General features: G+C 44.6%; 1 protein-coding gene and 1 pseudogene across 1 annotated transcript; one reads left to right on the top strand and one right to left on the bottom strand.

Annotated features, from left to right (window-relative positions):
* Positions 1 to 482: 482 nt before the first annotated feature.
* CYP27B1 (cytochrome P450 family 27 subfamily B member 1) lies at positions 483 to 12,305 on the top strand. The gene is made up of 9 exons (XM_066617697.1): positions 483 to 686; positions 3,506 to 3,696; positions 5,906 to 6,102; positions 6,962 to 7,162; positions 7,683 to 7,846; positions 8,555 to 8,721; positions 9,456 to 9,537; positions 10,843 to 11,040; positions 12,192 to 12,305. The coding sequence occupies exons 1-9, from the start codon at positions 483 to 485 to the stop codon at positions 12,303 to 12,305; spliced, it is 1,518 nt and encodes a 505-aa protein (XP_066473794.1).
* Positions 12,306 to 18,117: 5,812 nt separating this feature from the next.
* Positions 18,118 to 18,237, bottom strand: LOC136642849 (5S ribosomal RNA; annotated as a pseudogene).
* Positions 18,238 to 19,029: the final 792 nt, after the last annotated feature.

The raw sequence follows: 19,029 nt of genomic DNA, 5'->3' as shown, positions 1-19,029 counted from the left end.
AAGTGTGGCTTTTCCCCCCATTTCTTCATCGCAGGCTTGTGTGTGGGTGACGTGAGTAATCCTGGGCCGCGTGTGTGCAACGGGATTAGTCGTGAATTCGGATCCACTTCGGATCACGTGCGCCCCCATTCATCCTGCCCGAACCGAAAAAAAGCGCTCCAGGTACACTGGAACTACGCCCGGCTCTCCCGGGTCTTGGAACTGGTCCAGCCTTCCCCTTGCGCAGCTTGGCTTCCCCCTGAAGTCGATCGCGGGTACTGCGGCTCCGTGCCTGGAAAGAGAAAGGAGGCAAGGGACGGAAACACTCTGATTGGTCATCGAATGATACCCCCCGCTTGGGAGGAGATAATGGTAATGAGCTGTGCAGGGAGGCGTGGTTCCCTTGCTTTGCATGTGTCCCAAGGTAAATAAAAGGCAGCCAAGATGATGCTGGAGAAGAAGTTCTTCCAGCTACCGAGGTGTATAGGTCAGCTAGAGCCAAGATGCCTCAGACACTCAAGCTGGCCAGCAGAGCATCCCTGCTCTCCAGGTGCTTCCCTGAGCTCTGGGCAGAGCCCCTTTTCAAATCCCCAGCGAAGGTGATCAAAACTCACAAGACCCTGGAGGAGATGCCGGGACCCAGTGCTCTCAGCTTCATCACTGACCTCTTCTGCAAAAAGGGGCTGTCAAGACTCCATGAGCTCCAGGTAGGGTTTTGGGATGTCTGTAATTTTGTGGAAGAGAATGGGTGCAGGATCTTCCTTTTCCCCATTACCATTTTATTTAGGTGGGATCATTAAACTTTTAGGGCAGGTAAGAAATAAAAAAAATATCTCTTCACTTTTCTCAGTGTCTTTAAAAGCTTGAAACCTCTTTGCATCTATAGCAGCTTATATTTTGTAGCCACCATTTGTCTTTAAGAGCATTAGAAATATGGAGTTTTTAAAACCAGCAGGGATATAGTTTATTGAATTAAATTCTAGTAATGTAGAAGTATGCAAGGTTGTGAGTTTCACAGAACTCTTCATCAGGCAGAATTTTGTAAAAATGGAAACTTCGGCTAAATTTGATCTAAAGTTCATGTGCTAAACCTGAACCAATAAATTAAAACCCGCAGGAACCGTTTTTGTAGGAGATTCCAAAGGCGTTATGCTGGGAAAGATGCAGGAAAGCCCCATAGTACAAGAAGAACACTGTTTCTAGGTTTCTGGATCCTGACAATGATTTGTTGAAGGTCAGCTTGTGAATTCATCATCCGTATCTGGATGGCACCCTGGTTCCTCTTTTATTTAGCCCTACCAAAAAGTCTGTTTTCTTTATGGGCTATCTAGAAGTGTGACTGGTAAGGTAATTGAGTACATTGGATCCTCCAGGTCAAGGGGAAACAAACTCCAAAGTTAAGGACATTTGTTTAAAATAGATGAGGCTTCACACAAATAAGGAACACCTCATAATCTAAAATGTTTGAAATACCAGCGGGTTAAAAAAGATCAGCAGTGGGAGTGTGGTCTCAAACTTCATTTTAAAAGCATTGAAAACTGGGAACTGCAAACATACACACACACTAAATTCCCAGAACCATGCTGGATAGTAATACATTTTGATTACTTGTTTTTAGGCAGCTGAAACATGTGCTGTGCAAAGAGTATAAAACAAGGTTCAAGGAACCTCCCTCAGGTGTACTTAGAAAGTTGTGATGTACACCCCACTTGTCTCTAAACAGGCTTGTAAAAAGCTATTTAAATAATGTAGACTAAGCATGCTTTTCCTTGGTTTGCTTGTCAACGCAGCTCTGTGTAAGCTTGGCAGTAGTACAAGTTGACACAACTCTAGTCACTGAGCTAAGAAATTTTTTTGTCTTGCAGTGTAAACCGCCTGTTTCCTTAAGTACTGCTTGAAAAACAAAACAGAGTATTAGCACTTCCGAGAGGTGTGCATGAATGAGACCATTGAAACCTCTAATGTTTTTGCCAAGTGCATGGGTTGGAGAAGCATGACAAATTGTGTGCAATTATAGTTGTCTTGTTTTTCACAAGTTTTAAACAAGTAGCCTTTAAAAAGAAGGGGCCCCTTCTTTAAAAATGAATGGCCCCGGCACATTCTATAATCCTTCCAGGAGCAGAGGTCTGAGTAAATGACACCTGCATAAAGGTTCTGCATATTGCCTTCCTTTGCTGCCCTGGCTCCATAAAAGTTAAAATACTGCATGTAATCAAGGATGTATCTAACAGTCTAGGAGGTTGATTTGATGAAAGAATTTCAGTGTCTTGTACTTTCAAAACTTGTTTGCCAGCTACATAAATATATAGAGAGAACACAATATGTACACAGTAAAAGTAAAACATTCTGCATGAAGAATAGTCTTTATTCATCCTTGTAAAACATAGGCTATTTCCATTTAACAGATGGGGCTTCCAAGTAAGTCTGTAATCCTACGCTCACTTTATCCCATGGATTCCAATGCATACTGAAACTATCCCGTTGAAATCAATGGAATTTAATGGAACTGGTCCCTTGAGATCAATGGGATTTACTCATTTTTTGTGTCCTGATGGGAAGAGTGTCTTGATAAAGCCCTCCTCCCTCTGCATATAAATTAAGAATCCTGTTTCATTTGCTGAAATGTAACTTGGCAAAAAAAAAAAAATCCCTTTGAGCAGGTATCAGGTGTGATTATGAGTGCAGTAGGTGATTCAAAGGCTTCAATCTGAAGCAGTTCCTTTCCCAAATCTAATTAAGGTAGTGATTCACTCCTCCACTCCTGTCTCCTCCAGCACCGGAGAAACTTATTTCCAGGGCCCTTTACATAAAGAGACTGCTCTAGGCTAGCTGATGACACTGCTCAGTTTTGCTATTGGTTTCAAGAGGATGCCAGGCTGAGATTCCTCAATTCCATGATGGGTTCTTGCAGTATAGCTCTTCCCCACTCTTATTTTTCCCTAGAGGAAGCCAGTATTTTAGTGATGGATGTTTCTCTAAAGTGATGGCTGTTTCTGCATACATCTTTGGACAATAATGTTAACCTGCTTGGAGCTGCTGTCCAAAGGTACACACAGAATGTTCTTTCAGACTCATGTGAACATGCATTCCAATACTCAGAAAGATGCAGTCACAAATGTGCTGTGATGAGACTGCCATGGCTTTGTGTCCATCAGTCTACACAGCAGATGCTTCTTCCGCCTGGTTGTAGGGTTACCACCATTCTTTCTAATAGGGCTCCACTGCCTGTCTGCGAGGGACAAAAATTCAGCATGCAAAGTGTTCTCGGCATGGAGATGCAATATTGTAGAAAGCTTCACTGATTAAATTCTTGCTTTTAGTGTCATTGTTAAAAGGCATAGAGTTCTGTTTAGTTCAGCAGAAGGGCGATGCTAGGGAGAAAAGTTATTGTCTTACTTGATTATTGGAATTCAGCAAATCGGATTATAAAAGAATTTTTATTTCCTCCTAATTAAAAAGAAATGCTTCCACTTATCTCGCCATTCTATGGCATCTAACAACATTTTTGTTTTTGCTTTTGTCCTAGATTGAAGGCAAAGCAAAGTATGGTCCAGTATGGAAAGCCAGCTTTGGGCCCATCCTCACTGTCCACGTCGCAGATCCTAGCCTAATTGAACAGGTGTTAAGACAGGAAGGCAAACATCCCAGCCGCTCAGACCTCTGCTCCTGGAAGGATTATAGAATGTGCCGGGGCCATTCATATGGGCTACTTACTGCGTAAGTATGGACAACAGTTGCTTCACACATGTAGACTTATGGGTTTCATGTTGCAGGAGGAACATTCTAGGAAATTCTGTGCCAATCAGAATTTTATTCTATTATCTAACCTTTCCTGTACAAGGAACCAAGGTGGTTCACAGTTTAAATCCATAACACACATCTCTAAAAACCATTCACCAAACCAGTCCTAAAACTTTAATAAATCCTCAAAGTGTGGCTGAATAATCATGTTTTTCCATGGCACCTAAAAATTTAGCACTTCAAACTACAGTGGGTGTCCCTTGATAAACGTTTCACAGAGCACCAGGAATTTTTCCAACCATTAGTACTTAGGCAGTAGTTCCCTCTAGTAGTTTCTAAGTTTCTAAGAAATTTTGAATATAGGCCCATTGTGCTATTATGTGACACTGCCGCCATTTTGGAAGAAACCCTGAGAACCTGCTGATGTTTCTGAAGTTGGTGGGCTTCATGTGACATGTGGTGACATGTCATGTGATATGACATGTGGTGGAATCTGCTGGGTGGATATAGGAGCATAGGATTATGAAAAGCCATGTGTGGTCTGTTTCTCTTAGTTCCTAAAATGTAAAACTACCATACATCTACATCCCTAGAGACTATAAGCAGTTACATAATCTACCACCTACACATTTTTAAAACAAATGTGTAAGCAGGTTGACTTGAGAAGTTGGGTGTTGCATCCATTTCCTTCCTGTCCCTGCTATGTTTAGTACTCTCTCCAGCTGAATGAGGTAACAGCTTCTTACAACACTGGTGGCCAACCACAACCGAGGTTTGTGGCATTTCTGGTCTGGAATGAGCTGCAGGCCTGGTTGTGGTATAGTCGGGAAGACTTGGAATACGGTCCGGTGTGGCCAAGTCTCTAGGGTCCTGGAGGCATAGCTTCGGGATGTGCCAGGCATAGCTTCGGGATGTGCCAGGAGATGGAAGTGGACAGGGTAAAGGCAGAGCATAGTAGCCTCTGTCTGGACCGGGGACTGAGGGGTCACAGGTGCACACCCCTGCTGTGCTTAATAGCTCATGATAGTGGAGGCTGTCAGACATGATGGTGGCACTAATGGCAAAATGTAACATTGAAGTGGAAAAAGCTTACCCTCTTAGTTTTGCTCTTGGTGCCTTTCCCTGAGATTTTTCTCTTTCCCTCATAAGGATGTAAAAACCTGACACTCCAGGTCAGTCCATCACATCTGGTAACTTCATCATCATTAAGCTGTGACGGGCAAAGGGCAGGAAAGATCTTGAAGACGTTTCCCCCTCCCATAAGAACATAAGAACAGCCCCACTGGATCAGGCCATAGGCCCATCTAGTCCAGCTTCCTGTATCTCACAGCGGCCCACCAAATGCCCCAGGGAGCACACCAGTTAACAAGAGACCTCATTCTGGTGCCCTCCCTTGCATCTGGCATTCTGACATAGCCCATTTCTAAAATCAGGAGGTTGCACATGCACATCATGGCTTGTAACCCGTCTTCCAAGCAAAGATGAGTGCAAAGGACACAGGCTGTTTTGAGAGAGAATCCTAGGCCCATTCCAAACTGTACAGCATCTTAGAAGTCCTGTCTTCTGGAATCCTTTAGTCAGAGTTTGTATTGCACCCTGAGGAGCATTAACTCTGGATTCTGAGGTTACGTCTCCTTGGTTAATCAGAGGAATCTCCCTTGCCTCCCCTGATTTAAGTGGGAAGACAAGGACCCCCTGCTGTCCCAGTTTGATGTGGCTTCTCGTTCTCACGGTTGTTTCCGGGAAATGTGTCATATGGGAACTGCAGGCTCCCGTTTGGACTTGCGCAAAATACGAGCTGGGAGTGAGCCTCTCAAGGCACTTGGCAATCTGTGACTCAGGGCGTCTTTGAGAGGAGTTCTCACCAGCTGGGCGAGTGCTTCCGCAGTCTAGACGCAGGATGTGAGTAACCAGAAAAGTACAACAAAGCAACCAGCAGATTTCTTCCAGCCGCTCTTTCTAAGCACAGCTCAAATACTTCCCTGGTGCCCTGGAAGATTTGCTTATGATTTATGGGGTGTCTTATCCTTTCCGGTCCTGCATCTGTCTCTGAGCTGATGACTTGGACTAATGTGTACCTCTGTTTGGAGCTAGGATGTTCACTCCTGTCCTGGTGTTTTGATGCAGGGATTTGGGCACTTTTCCCAGCCAGTGATTTAACCCAAGGCCTCTTCTCTTCTTGCAGGGAAGGCGAGGAGTGGCAGAAGATCCGCAGCATCCTGGGGAAGCATATGTTGAAACCAAAGGAGGTGGAATCCTACACAGGCACCCTGAATGACGTGGTCAGTGACCTGGTCCGTCGGCTGGAGCGTCAACGGAATCTCCATGAGCAACAAGTCGTCAAGAATGTGGCTGATGAGTTTTACAAGTTTGGATTGGAAGGTATGTCTCTTGGGGACTGACAGGTAGGGACAGGGTTGCGTATCTGGTCCAAATGCTGCAAGTAAGGGCCAAGCATCACATTGCATTAAACTTTTAGATTGCACATCAATCTTTCTGGAGTTTAAAAAGTTGTAACGAGTGCCTGCAGCTCACAGGGAGGGTTTTTTAAAAAACTGTTTCCGTTATGCCACTGTCCTGATAATGCCCCTGCGCCAAAGTGCTGTTATCCCCAGAAGGGAAGCTTCCAGTGATGCTGATTTGTTTTTCCTGTCCAGCAGAAGCAAGTAAATTGGCTTAAATTGCAATATAAAGTACATTTGACTTTTTTGGGAGGAGTTGATTAAGGGAGCCACCCTATCTACAAATCCACAGGGTATAGCTCTGCTGACACTGGCCTGCTCTCACATCTGCCTTTCACATTTTGAGTTTCAAATGCAACAAGGACCAGTTTATACACAATCCTTCCCCTTTTTTTCTGATGGCAATGTGTTGACCTTTCTGATGGACTATGATGTGTTGTGAATGCTTCATGACCTCGTTGAGCCTGTAGTTGAAATTTTTTTTAACATCCCAGAAAATCTGGGCATGTATTGAGGAATCCACATGGCCAGCTCATCATGCTCAAATCATGGTTTTTAAAAAGTCAGCGCATATTGATTTCCTCATGTTAGAAAACAGGCAAGTGAATCTGGTTTAAGTGATCAACTGTAGAATTGCAGAAGATGGACATTGGGGTATCTTGCCATCTTTTCCTCCCTTAAAGGTGCATGGTTAGATAAAGGATAGGAAGGTGCCAAGGCAGACTTTTAGATTCCATCTGCTCCCATAGCTTTATTAACCCTGATTTGTTCTCTTTTAGGCATCTCTTCAGTTCTCTTTGAATCCCGAATTGGTTGCCTAGAACCTGAAGTGCCAAAGGAAACTGAGACCTTCATTAGTTCCATCAACACCATGTTCGTCATGACCCTTCTTACCATGGCAATGCCCAAATTCTTGCATCGAATCTTCCCTAAGCCATGGGAGAAGTTCTGTGAGTCCTGGGACTACATGTTTGAATTTGGTGAGTGTCAGTGCCTGGGTTTATTCGCACCTTTTAAAATAAGTCATTCAGTCTATTGAAAAGCTTTTACCATTGTAGTATCTTATTAGAAGACATTTGCATTTCATTAGGAGACATTTGCTATTTTTTCTTTAAAGCTGTCCTCCAAGAGGACTAGAAACTTATGTGGGGTGTTTTTTTTTTTAAGTCGAAGTAATCAGAATTGATTGCTCTGTTTGTAGTATATCTGGGCATGCAGCCACGCAGCCTCTTTGCAACTGAGATCCAAGTAGGTCACGTAGCAACACCTCATGAGCAGCGTATTCCTGCCTGAGAGCAATGACTACCATTTATGTTCAAGACTCTGCTTTCCCCAATCTCTGATGTTTTTCTCCTGCTTGCATAAAGTTGTACAGAAACTGATTATGGCTTAAAAGTAGTCCATCCAAGGCTGCTGTGTCTGTGATGAGTGATTGAATGTGCTGCTTGATGGGTGTCCCAGGAGGACAAGTGCTTATCTCTTGACTAATCTCTTTTCCAGCCAAGGGGCACATTGACAAGCGAATGGCGGAGGTATCGGAAAAAGTATTGCAGGGAGAGAAGGTGGAAGGCAAATACCTGACTTACTACCTGGCACAGGAGAAACTGTCCATGAAATCCATCTATGGAAATGTGACAGAGCTTCTGCTGGCTGGTGTCGACACGGTAAGCATTTTGTAAGGCACTCGGGCTGAGTGTTTCCTTTATGAGTGAGGCATTATTTCTTTCCTGTCTGTAGAAGCCTTGTGCGTTTGGGCATTGGTTATAATAGACCTGTGGGATGGAAAAATGCATGCAGATTCAGTGGGGTGATGGGCTCTTCTATGGGTACTGCAGGCAGGGCTGTATGACAGCTCTTTCTGGATTATCTGTGCCACTTCTTAGGCTAAGAATAATAATGAGCCCTAGAATGACATGTGTTCTGGAACTGCTCTCTTGTTCTACATGTCTCATTCCCTTCTCTGCCTATCCTTGCAGGAGGGCAGATATATGCAGGTATATATTTACTGTGCCAGTGCCTAACTCTAGAATGTGAGATATAGCTTTCAGTGTGTTTAAAGAGTACCTCTGTGCATGTACAGAGTGCCTTTTTGCTCCATGGGTCTCAAGGCTCACACCTCTTTCTCCTTGGAATGTTACTTGGACCCGAGGGTGGATATTCTTTCCATGCCTTAGTTACCAGTTTCTTACAACAATACTGAATGCATTGTGCTCTTAATTCTACATACAGAGTATAGTAGACTGTTTAAAGCTATGGCTGTGCAATACTTTATTCTGCCATGTGAAAGTGATATGATTACCGATAGCTTGTACTGCAGTAAAGCCTCCATTCTTGACCTAATGACTGATCTAGCTCCTTCTGTATCTCTGCAGATCTCGAGCACCTTGTCTTGGAGCCTGTATGAGTTGTCCCGTCACCCTGAGGTGCAGGCAGCTCTTCACAAGGAAATTTCAACTGTGATGAAGGAAAAGCCGATCCCATCAGCAGCTGACGTGGCCCAGATGCCCCTGCTGAAGGCAGTGGTGAAAGAGGCACTGAGGTAAGCATTGTTGCTGGGAATAAACGGAGGGGCAATAGATGGGGAAGTGTCGGGGTTTTTCTGTCAAAAGCATAAACATTTTATCAGGCCTGTGTTTGCCCAGAGGGTTGCTATTCCAGTGTAGAGGCTGAGTGGCAGTAACTCAAGGCCTTTCGAGATACATGTCATCTATAGGTCACTGTCGTAAGATCAACCCTCCCCTGTTTGTTCACAGCGTCTGATATCACAGGCCAACACACATTTTGCTTCCTTAAACGTTACTCCAATTCCTGGGTATATTTGGGGTGCTGATTCAAAAAATGGCATCCGTTTTGCCCTATCACGTTTAGTTTTGGAGATATAGTATAGCCTCTTTAGTGAATGGTTCAAGCAGCTTCCTCATGAGGAAGCCTACACCATGGCTATTAAGATGCGAGTCTCAATGAAAGAACCTCCACATACGTCAAACCATGTAGGAACATGGAGCAAACGTCTCATGATTTGGCCACTTTCATGCATCCTAGAGGTCTTTGCAATTAAGACGATTCTCTGCTTCACCCTAAGCAGGAAAACTGAATGCATTAAAAATACGCTGTCTGGGTCTCGACAGCTATAACAATGCAACCATTTGGCTAAGCAAAACCCATATGCATGGTACTTAAAACTCATAAGCTTCAGGAGCAGAGTGAACATTGCACCATGTGGGATGCTAATTTTTTTACACTCACCTTGGTCTTTCTGTTTCCTCTCTGCAGGTTGTATCCAGTGATTCCTGGCAATGCACGTGTCATCGCAGACCGGGACATTCAAGTGGGGGACTATCTCATTCCCAAAAAGGTGAGCCTGGTGCAAACTGGATGCCAACAGGGCGATGTCTGGGAATAGTTTAGGGGTAGAAGATGGGGCTGACTTATGTGGACAGACCACAATGCATTGGGAGCATTTACTGAGTTTGACTGTAGAGCCAGTGAGTTGAGAATATGGGTGTTCTTTCTGGGAGGAGGGTCTGGAATTGAAGAGCTTTGGGCCTAGTCCTATCCATCTTTCCAGCATTGGTGCAGCCATGCCAATGGGGCATGCTCTGCATCCTGCAGTGGGGGAGCAGTCATGGAGGCCTTCTCAAGGTAAGGGCATGTTTGTTCCCTTACCTTGGGGCTGCATTGCAGCTGAATTGGTGCTGGAATGTTGGATAGGATTGGGCTCTGATTTATATTAGTTAGCATAATTGCTAAAGGAAGTATGCAGGGAAGCCACAGCCCGGCTTTCTTGCCTGAACTATCTGGAGCAGTCTGGCTTCAGCAGCGCTCATCAGTGGTTGTATAGGCTGATCTGGGTGGTGATCAGTGGATTATCTGACTCTTGGCCAGGGTGTGTTCAATGGCAGTACCTATTGTTCATCTCCGCACAATACTGTTCCTCTGGCTTTTGATGTGCAACTACTGCTCAAGGCTATGCACAGCCTAGAAGTGATGTATTGTAGTCCCTGCCTAGAAGATTTACACAATCTGCCACAGAAAATTGGGATATATTACAGACATAATATATTACATACATACATTATATATTGTTCTCAGTATTGTGAATGTAATGGGGCTTTTTTTTATAAGCTTTGTTCAAACTATTTCTTGGAACCCTAAACTTTATAGTCATATTTAGGCTCACACTTTTGTCTGCTATTCTTTTCATATCATCAAAATTCACTGAAAGATGGCTTGACTGAAAGGGAAGATTAGGATTGGCAATGTGTGGCTTCATGGAGTCATTTTTCAATTTGTGTAGGGCAATGAAGAGGTATACTGATAGACTTGGCCAATGATTTCTGGTGAATGGAGAGTGCACTTGAAAGGTTCATAGCAGAATCCTCTGCCATATGCAGATCTTCCATGGCAGAGGGCTTCCTTGGCAGACAGATGTGATGAAAAATGTTCCTTGAAGGAAACGCCAGTGGCAGTGAATGTGCAGGCAAATGATGGTAGAGTGGTAGCCTCAAGAAGTAGCCTGAGGAAACAGGTGGAGAAGGATGCGGATGGGTACACTGAAATGGAGCTTTGCTGCTTCAATGTGGCTTGATTGTACTAAATAAGCTGCCTGCACTTCTGCATTGGGATTGCTCTTCTCATGATTCCTCTCTTCCTCCCTTAGACCCTGATTACTCTCTGCCATTATGCAACATCTCGTGACGAAAAGTACTTCACCAATCCCAACTCGTTCCAGCCAGAAAGATGGCTTCACAAGGATGAGGCGCACCACCCATATGCCTCCATCCCCTTTGGCTTTGGCAAGCGCAGCTGCATAGGCCGACGCATTGCAGAGCTGGAAGTGTATCTCGCCTTGACCAGGGTGAGTATTTGCCTGGAGAAAACCCTTGCTGGGTCACAAGCCCCCCTCCACTCTGGTGTTCTGTTTCCGTGGTATCCTGACAAAGGCCTCTGGCCATGTGATGAAAAGGTCATGGGACTGCTTCTCCATAGTTAGTTTATTTCCCCCAGGTAGCCAAACCTGGTGCCCCAGGGGGTTTACAACATGAGACACATATATAATTAAAAGATGCATAATCAAATTGCATATTAAAACCATAGTAGCACAAATAAAAAAACCTGAAAACAGCAGCTAAAAGCATACGACAACAGACAGTAAAAGATTGTGGGCTCAGCAAGGAACCTGAACCACATTTGAAGGCAGTGCTGCCATCTAATTGGTAAAGGCAGCATGAGGGATGTGGCCTGAACAGGAAGCTGGGTGTGTGGAGAAGCTGTTGAAGGACCCCTTCATTTCAGTGCCAGTTTAGATTGACAGCCCCATCCTATGCATGTCTGCTCAGAAGTAAGTCCCATTAGTGTCAATGAGACTGACTCCCAGGAAAGTGTGGATAGGATGGGGCTGTCACTCTCCTCTCCTGCTGCTGGGTTTTTTTGCAAATTGATCAGGGGTTCTTGAGGATGGCTCTGTTCTTTTCTCTTTTGGTGTGACTGCTGCATCATAAGGCTTTGCAACCTGCTTTCCCCAAGGCCTTAGTCTTGATGGGACACAGGTTGCATGTGCTTGTTATCTACCTTTGCCTTTTCAGCTGGAAAACGCTGAGTCCTTCGCGTTTCATGCTCTTTCTGCTTGCTGACTGAGTTGCTTGCCCTGGCTTTTTTCCTTGCCCTGTAAAGGGAATTGCACAATAAAACAGATCGCTGGAAGGGTCCAAGTCTACTGGGAATGGCATCTTTCCTTTTTGAACCAATGCAAGAAGTAGATGTGATGCAGCAGTCAGATTTACTGCTGTTTCACTTGCCCAGTAAACCACTTCTGTACTGTCTTCCCACTCCCTGCATATCTCACCTGTTGGACTCAAAGCCTCTCTGGCTTTCTCCAACAAATCTGGATCTTCTCAAATGTATTCCTTATTTGTCCCTTCTCTGACCACCTTCCTGTTTTCAGACTTTGCCCCCAGCTTTGTTTCCAAGGGTGCTGATTTTGTATGTTTCCTTCTCTTCCTTAAACAGATCCTGACGCATTTTGAAGTGAAGCCGGAACACGAAGGGCAGTCAGTGAAGCCGATGACACGTACCCTGCTGGTACCAGAGGGAGAGATCAACCTGCAGTTTCTGAGTCGTTAAATGGGACAAAACAAGACCACTGTTCTTGCCTTCTGATGACAGCACAGGACCCTGTGGTGAATCTATCTAGAAGCCTAAAGTGAAGCTGGTGACTGGTATCTCGGATTACTTAAAGGCTTCCTGATGTGAAGAAGAGCCATGTCTGTGACTGAGGCCTGCTAAGGGCAACCTTGAGCTACTGTGCCTGGCATGCTTTGCTGTGTCTCAAGGCACAGCAGTAGTGGGGCCTCATCTCCAGAGCCTGAATGTCCCAGTGCCAATGTGTGCCTAAAATAACCAAGCAATTGTAGGCAGAGCAGGGTGGTCTGAGCTGTGCATGCCTCAACACTACAGCGGACCATTTCCAGAACTTGCCAACATCAGTCTTGAAGAGGGGGAAGGAGTTGATTGTCTTCACACCCAGCAGCAGTTTAGTATCCGTTTGTGAACTGAACAGCAACACTGTACCCCTTGGAATGTTAGGGTGTAAGTTCATATTTGCATGTTTGACACTCAAGCCGCATGAAGTGATGAGCTGCATGAGTGTAAGGGCATTATAGATCAGATGCCACTGACTGAACATTGCATCCAGTACAATGTGGCTCACTGGAGACAGCTGCCAAATGACTCAAACAAATGTCTTTATCATTTGTATCTTATTATAATGTAGGATCAATAGTTGTGTGCCATTCTCATGGTATTTGTTTGCCTTATATCTTAAATGTGATGTGCTTTGTGTTACTTTATACATGGGGAGAGGAAACATTTTAAAATCTGAGATGTATGCTCCCACAAATGGTGTATAGGCCATGTCAAAATGCCACCAAATCCAATTTCCAAATATCAGCCTTAAAAATAAACACAGTTGATAACAAAGTGGAGAGGGGATAGGGTCACCTAAGTTAGGCTGAGATCCTGCAGAGAAATTTTCTTTGGAATAAGTCTCACTGAACACTTTGAGACTTACTTCAAAGTAGGTAAATCTAAGATTGTGCTGTTAGGATTTGGGAACATTCTAATTGGCAAGCTGATCTGTGCATCACCTGTTATAGTAGGTGATCACTAAACTCGAGAAAGCCTTAAGAATGAAAAAGCTGTTATGTATATTTAATACATATTTAAGTGCCATGTTTTTATGATGCTAATATATTGTATTTAATGCAGTGCCTCTGCATATTTATGTTTTTATAGCTTATAATTTATGTGCATAGCAAGTTCTATAAAAATTATATTTTTGAAAGAGGAAAAAAATCAAATGTTTTATGCTTTTTCTGTATTTAAAATGACTACATTTCCATAACTAAAACTGTCCATTTATGTCTGTTTCCTTGGTGCTATATTGAACTGTTATTTATTATCCTTGAAGAATAAATATTTTTTTTTTTAAATTACTGAAATCTGATGTATTTGCTTGATTTGGGGTGGAGACCAATCGAAATGGTGGCTTGGAAAGGAAATGGTGGGAGGGTGTGTATATGCTACTAACTTCAATTTGCTGAATAGAAATTTCTTCTCAAACAATCCTGAAAAGAACGTTTCTGCAAAGGGGGCTTGACGTCAGTAACATAAAATGTCCAGCATGGAGAGAAGAATAATTTACAGAATATTTAGGAGAAGTGATGACACTTTAAGCTGCTATAAAACAGACAGGTTTTGTGTATTCACAGAAAAAAATATGTCCAGCCTCTCAAGAGGTTCCAGTATCCCAAAACTGGGGCATATGTTCTCTACTTCCATTTATTGTTTGGTCGGTTAGCTAAAGATGTCTTCTTCTCCATGAGACTTTTGGAATAACAAATGGTAATGAAACATCAATTTACCGTAGATACTCACCTATAGTACAGTATGTGAAATTTTTGCCAAGTAATCAAGCTCCAATTCTCGCTTTGCCTGATCTCCGGGTCAATCAGAGGGCAGAGCCTTTCAACTCTGAACAGTTTTGGTTCTCAAGCGGCAGACAGGCAGGCGCCCAGTTTCTCAAGCAGCAGGCAGGCACCAGGCAGGCAGGGCAGAGATCCTTTCTACAGCAACTGGGAAATTCCAGCCAAAGTTAACCTTTTCATCTCCTTCCTTCTGCTGGAGCCTGGTTCTGGTTCTGCTTGGCAAATGCTTGCAAAGCAGGTCTGTTTTTGGAAACACCAGGATGGGACCCTCCTTCCCAGGCGACAGTTCAGTGCACCCTTACTTCAGAATACATGTTGGCAACCTTCAGTCTCGAAAGACTGAAGGTCTTTCGCGCTCTGAAAGGTGGTTCTGGAACAGCGTCTAGTGTGGCTGAAAAGGCCAATTTGGGAGTGACAATCCCTTTCACACTGGGAGCAAGTACAGTCTGTCCCTGGTCTGTCTCCCTGGCTATGGGCCTTCCTTCTTTGCCTCAGTCTGTTGGCCAAGTGTCTCTTCAAACTGGGAAAGGCCATGCTGCACAGCCTGCCTCCAAGCGGGCCGCTCAGAGGCCAGGGTTTCCCACCTGTTGAGGTCCACTCCTAAGGCCTTCAGATCCCTCTTGCAGATGTCCTTGTATTGCAGCTGTGGTCTACCTGAGGGCGCTTTCCTTGCACGAGTTCTCCATAGAGGAGATCCTTTGGGATCCGGCCATCATCCATTCTCACGACATGACCGAGCCAACGCAGGCGTCTCTGTTTCAAAATAACTGTTTCTGTTACTTCAGAATAACACCCATGGAAAGCAGTGGGTCTACTTCTGAGTAAAAAGGGCTGCAAATATCTCATCTCTCTGCTGTGAATTGAATTGCACACTCCTAGTTATGTGTTATATGCTGTATGTAGAGCTTCTGGCTTAACACACCAGACACCTTAAAGGTGGATTTGATTCATGGTTCAATCCTTTTCACTTGCATATCCCTTGGCAGCCCATTTCCAGAAACTGTACCCTTTCTATTAGCAAAATGTTGGCAATTAATAATACAAGCCCTCATCTCCTCTCTATGAAAACACAGACTTTGTGTATTCATCACAGTGTTTTCTCTTTTTATCTGTTTGAGGAACAGAAGACTCTGGCTTTGCACTGTTTTGCACCAGAAACGTGCTGAGAAATTCTGGCTGATTGATCACTTTCCATATTATGTTTCAGCTTTTTTACTGTGCTGGTTTTCAGTCACTGATTCATACATGAATTGATGACCAAAAACTAGCTATTGGTGGGGCTTTCACAGCCAATTAGCTACCTTCCTTCCTGCCTTGCTGGCCCTGCAAAGCATTCTGGAGCACAACCTGCCTTTTTCTGCCATTATTCCATTCTTTTTCAAGTACCCCTAAAGGTCCTGTTGAGTGTCCCTGGGAGTACATGAATACCAGGTTGGGAACCACTGTTTTACTGGTATGTTGTTTACAGTGCACTTACTCTGATAGTGTTTACAAAAAGGCGGTGAAGACCAGAATTTAAAAAAGAATAAAAATGTATCTTATGATCTTTTATTATGTTTTTAATAGAGACTACAGTTCTTAGGTAACAATTAGTGGTAGGTTATTTTTCAGGATCTGGCCTCAGGTAAAACCAGACAAAACTATAGTCAAACACCCCCCTAAGTTTAACCCCAGACTTATCCGAGGGTCATAGAAAATTCCATGATTGTTGGCTCAAAACCTGCCCTCGACTTATCTGTGGAGTCAACTTATAGACAGGTGTCTTGCCTGAGTTTGCCAGGGGCTCTGAGAGGAATTTTATCAGGGGCTAAAAAGTTTCTTTTGGGTCCCTTCCCAAAGGGGGCAAGGGGAGAGTATCAATGAATGTGGGCGGAATGGGGGTGGGGAAGGGGCAAAACAGGGCAACAGCTGGAGGAGGGTGTGGCAACAGCTGGAAAAGCCTTTGGAGTCTAGGTCTACCAGATTAACCCACCAACACAGTACTGGCACCTAGATAATAGTAATATAGAAGCTCACACAAACTTTCTCTCTAAAATCTTTTAAATATAGAAAATCATTGCAGGAAATTAGCATCATCGTATTTAGGCTCACACTAGAATGGAAAGTATCCTGTTTGCATCAAAATGTACTTCAGCAGCTGTAGTCCGGCAGCTGTGTCCCTGAGCTCCTATACACTCCATCATGGTTAGCAGATCCACAAGCCTAAAAGCTACTGTAGCAGGCCAGCTTCCTCCCAGATTTTACACTGTGTTAAGGAGCAATGGTGTCACTAGGCTTTGTGTCACCCAGTGCAGGAGGCCAGTGTGTCACCCCCCATGCTGGACCTCCTTCTGTGCAGTGGGCAGTGCCTCTAGCACTGTGTGCATGCGCGAGGCTCGCACACGTGCATGACGCTAGATGTAACTGCAGCCAAGTTTGGAAGGGCTCGCAGGCACCTCCGAACTCGGCTGCAGGTGCCTCTAGCATCCTGCACATGCGCGAGGCTCGCACACGCGCATGACACTAGATGTAACTGCAGCCAAGTTTGGAAGGGCAGGAACTCAGTTTCAGGTTTGAGGTTGTAGCATCGCGCGCTTGGTAAGAGTGCAGGGGGCGGGCTTGGGGGCGCGTGGTGCGTCACCCCCCACAGCGTATCACCTGGTGCGGCCCGCACCCCGCTCACTCCCCTAGCGACGCCAGTGTTAAGGAGTGTCATGAATGCGTTCCTCAGCATGGTGTATGTGGCTTGCAGCAGCATCCACTGCTGTACATTCATGGTAGCAACCCTAGCATCCCACGTGGACATGTAAGATCCCAGGAAATTTATGGGCCCCCTCCTTGGGTTCCTGCCCCCCTTTTGAGCCTGGGCGCAGGTGCAAATTACCCCCTTTACCTCCCTCTCACGAGCCCTGAAATTTGTATACCTAAAACCTCTAAGGCTGGTATAATTTAAAAGGTGGATATAAGTCTTTAAAGTCTCACAGGGTGCACTAGCATCTTGCAACCCTTGAAGGACAATTTTAGACTCCAAAGTCCCCATGCGAATGAACTTTGAGGAATTACAACCTTCAGTAGCAAACCACTAACTTCTGTAGTAGAACGAAAGGGTAGGAAAAGGACCTTGAGTTCTATGTACAATTCCACTATAGGAATTGAAGTGGAGCAGTCCTTGGGATGGGAGACAGGGCATATGTATTAATTATACTTTACATGGTTGTTTTTTGGACTGTTGCACAATCCTTTGAAAGGTTGCAAGAGAGGGGTCTAAATGGGCGTTCAGAGAAAAGGAGTTCCAGAGCCTTGGACACCAGCACTGAGAAGACCCTGTCCCATGTACCCACTAATCTAACCTCCAAGACAGAACAGACAGCACAGAACAGCCTCAGTGTGTACCCCAGTTAAACGTGTGCAAAAGAACTCTGGCCATGGCCAGAGCAATGAATGACCTTATCCTCCAGATGCACCACTGGGATTCAAGAGTAAGCCCACCTTGAGAACCTAGGGGTTTGGAAGGACTGCTATCCCTTCCAGAAGAGTCTGACTCTCCAGTCCAATAATGGCTTTCCTACCGACAAACAGCACTTGCATGGCTAAGCCTCAGCTTGGTGAGATGTGAACTGATCAAGCTACTCCTACTATCTGCAGATTCAAATCCTATTGAAATTAGTTGGCACAGACTTATTTGTGGCCGTGCCTTTGATGGAAGCCCACTATTCACCTGCTCTTGTCTAGTGGAGGAATTCAGTTTTGTTCCCTTGACTGCTGGCTCTTTCTTCTGGCCTTCATGTTGGCTGCTTGCAGTAACTATCAGTCCATGAATATTAGCTGAACAATATTAAACATGCTTGTACCAGAAGTTCACTATTAACAAGCCACCCATTGACACTTGCCTCCAGACCACACAAACAGTTCCTGCTTTAAACATTTGGTTGGTTGGTTGGCGACCTTCAGTCTCGAAAGACTATGGTATAAGCCTACAGCACCTGGTATTCTCAAGTGGTCTCCCATCCAAATACTAACCAGGCCTGACCCTGCTTAGCTTCTAAGATCAGACAAGATCAGGCATCTGCAGGGTAACAGTTGCTGTTTACAGTACTCATGAAGTGTTCTTCAATGAACACTTAGTAAATAACTGGGACCTCCAATAATATGCCAAGCATGGGTTTCGGAGCTCCTTTTAGTGCTGCTGGTTCTAACAGGAAATGTAGCAGTTCCTCTATGTTCAGAGCATTCAGGAGTTTGGTGCTTCAGGTAGGGAAAGAAACAAAGAACTTGCCGTTATGCCATCTATGACCTGTCTGGGTTTCTACATTTTCATGCCCAGGGCAGCAAATCTTAGTAGTGAATCATTTTTTCTGGAAACTGGGAGTATTTAGGATTATGCAAGGAGGTGGATTCTTTGGGAGTTAGTGCTCAACAAAATGCACTTGGACACACCCTCTGCCACTGGCTTCCTGGGCAGCCTTGGGCAAGCCTCTTTCCACATCTTGCCCATATTGTAAAGTTAAGCTTCTCCAAAGACATTATTTTCCCGACACTCTTGTTCAGTTTATTACGTCATGCCCAATTTCCGTCAAGACTTGTTTCGGTCCTCCAATGACCACAGAGGTATACTGAAAAGAAAGGAGGGTATGCCCATGGAGGAAGTTCCACACTTTTCCGGCAGCAGCAGCACCATGGATAGATTCAAGCACAGGCAGGACAGCGATTGGAGCTTGTCACTCAGCCACTGTTGAAGAATGAAATCAGGGTAAAATCTCTGCAACAGTCTGCTATGTAGGTGTGAGGTAACCAGTAAAGCAACCAACAGCCCTGTGACTTCACCATTTGTCATCGGGCACTTGATGGTAATGCACATTTATATACTGCTTTTCAACCAAAAA

Source organism: Tiliqua scincoides, chromosome 2, assembly GCF_035046505.1.
Source record: "Tiliqua scincoides isolate rTilSci1 chromosome 2, rTilSci1.hap2, whole genome shotgun sequence".
Lineage (NCBI taxonomy): Eukaryota > Metazoa > Chordata > Lepidosauria > Squamata > Scincidae > Tiliqua > Tiliqua scincoides.
The sequence above is the reverse complement of the archived record's forward strand: the minus strand, read 5'-3'. Positions and strand labels throughout refer to the sequence as shown.

Bases quoted from the DNA above. Each gene is read 5' to 3' on its own strand.
- CYP27B1 (XM_066617697.1), top strand. From the start codon at position 483: ATGCCTCAGACACTCAAGCTGGCCAGCAGAGCATCCCTGCTCTCCAGG. The intron at 7,847-8,554 runs GTAAGCATTTTG...GTATCTCTGCAG, and splicing joins TGCTGGCTGGTGTCGACACG to ATCTCGAGCACCTTGTCTTG. The intron at 11,041-12,191 runs GTGAGTATTTGC...TTCCTTAAACAG, and splicing joins TGTATCTCGCCTTGACCAGG to ATCCTGACGCATTTTGAAGT.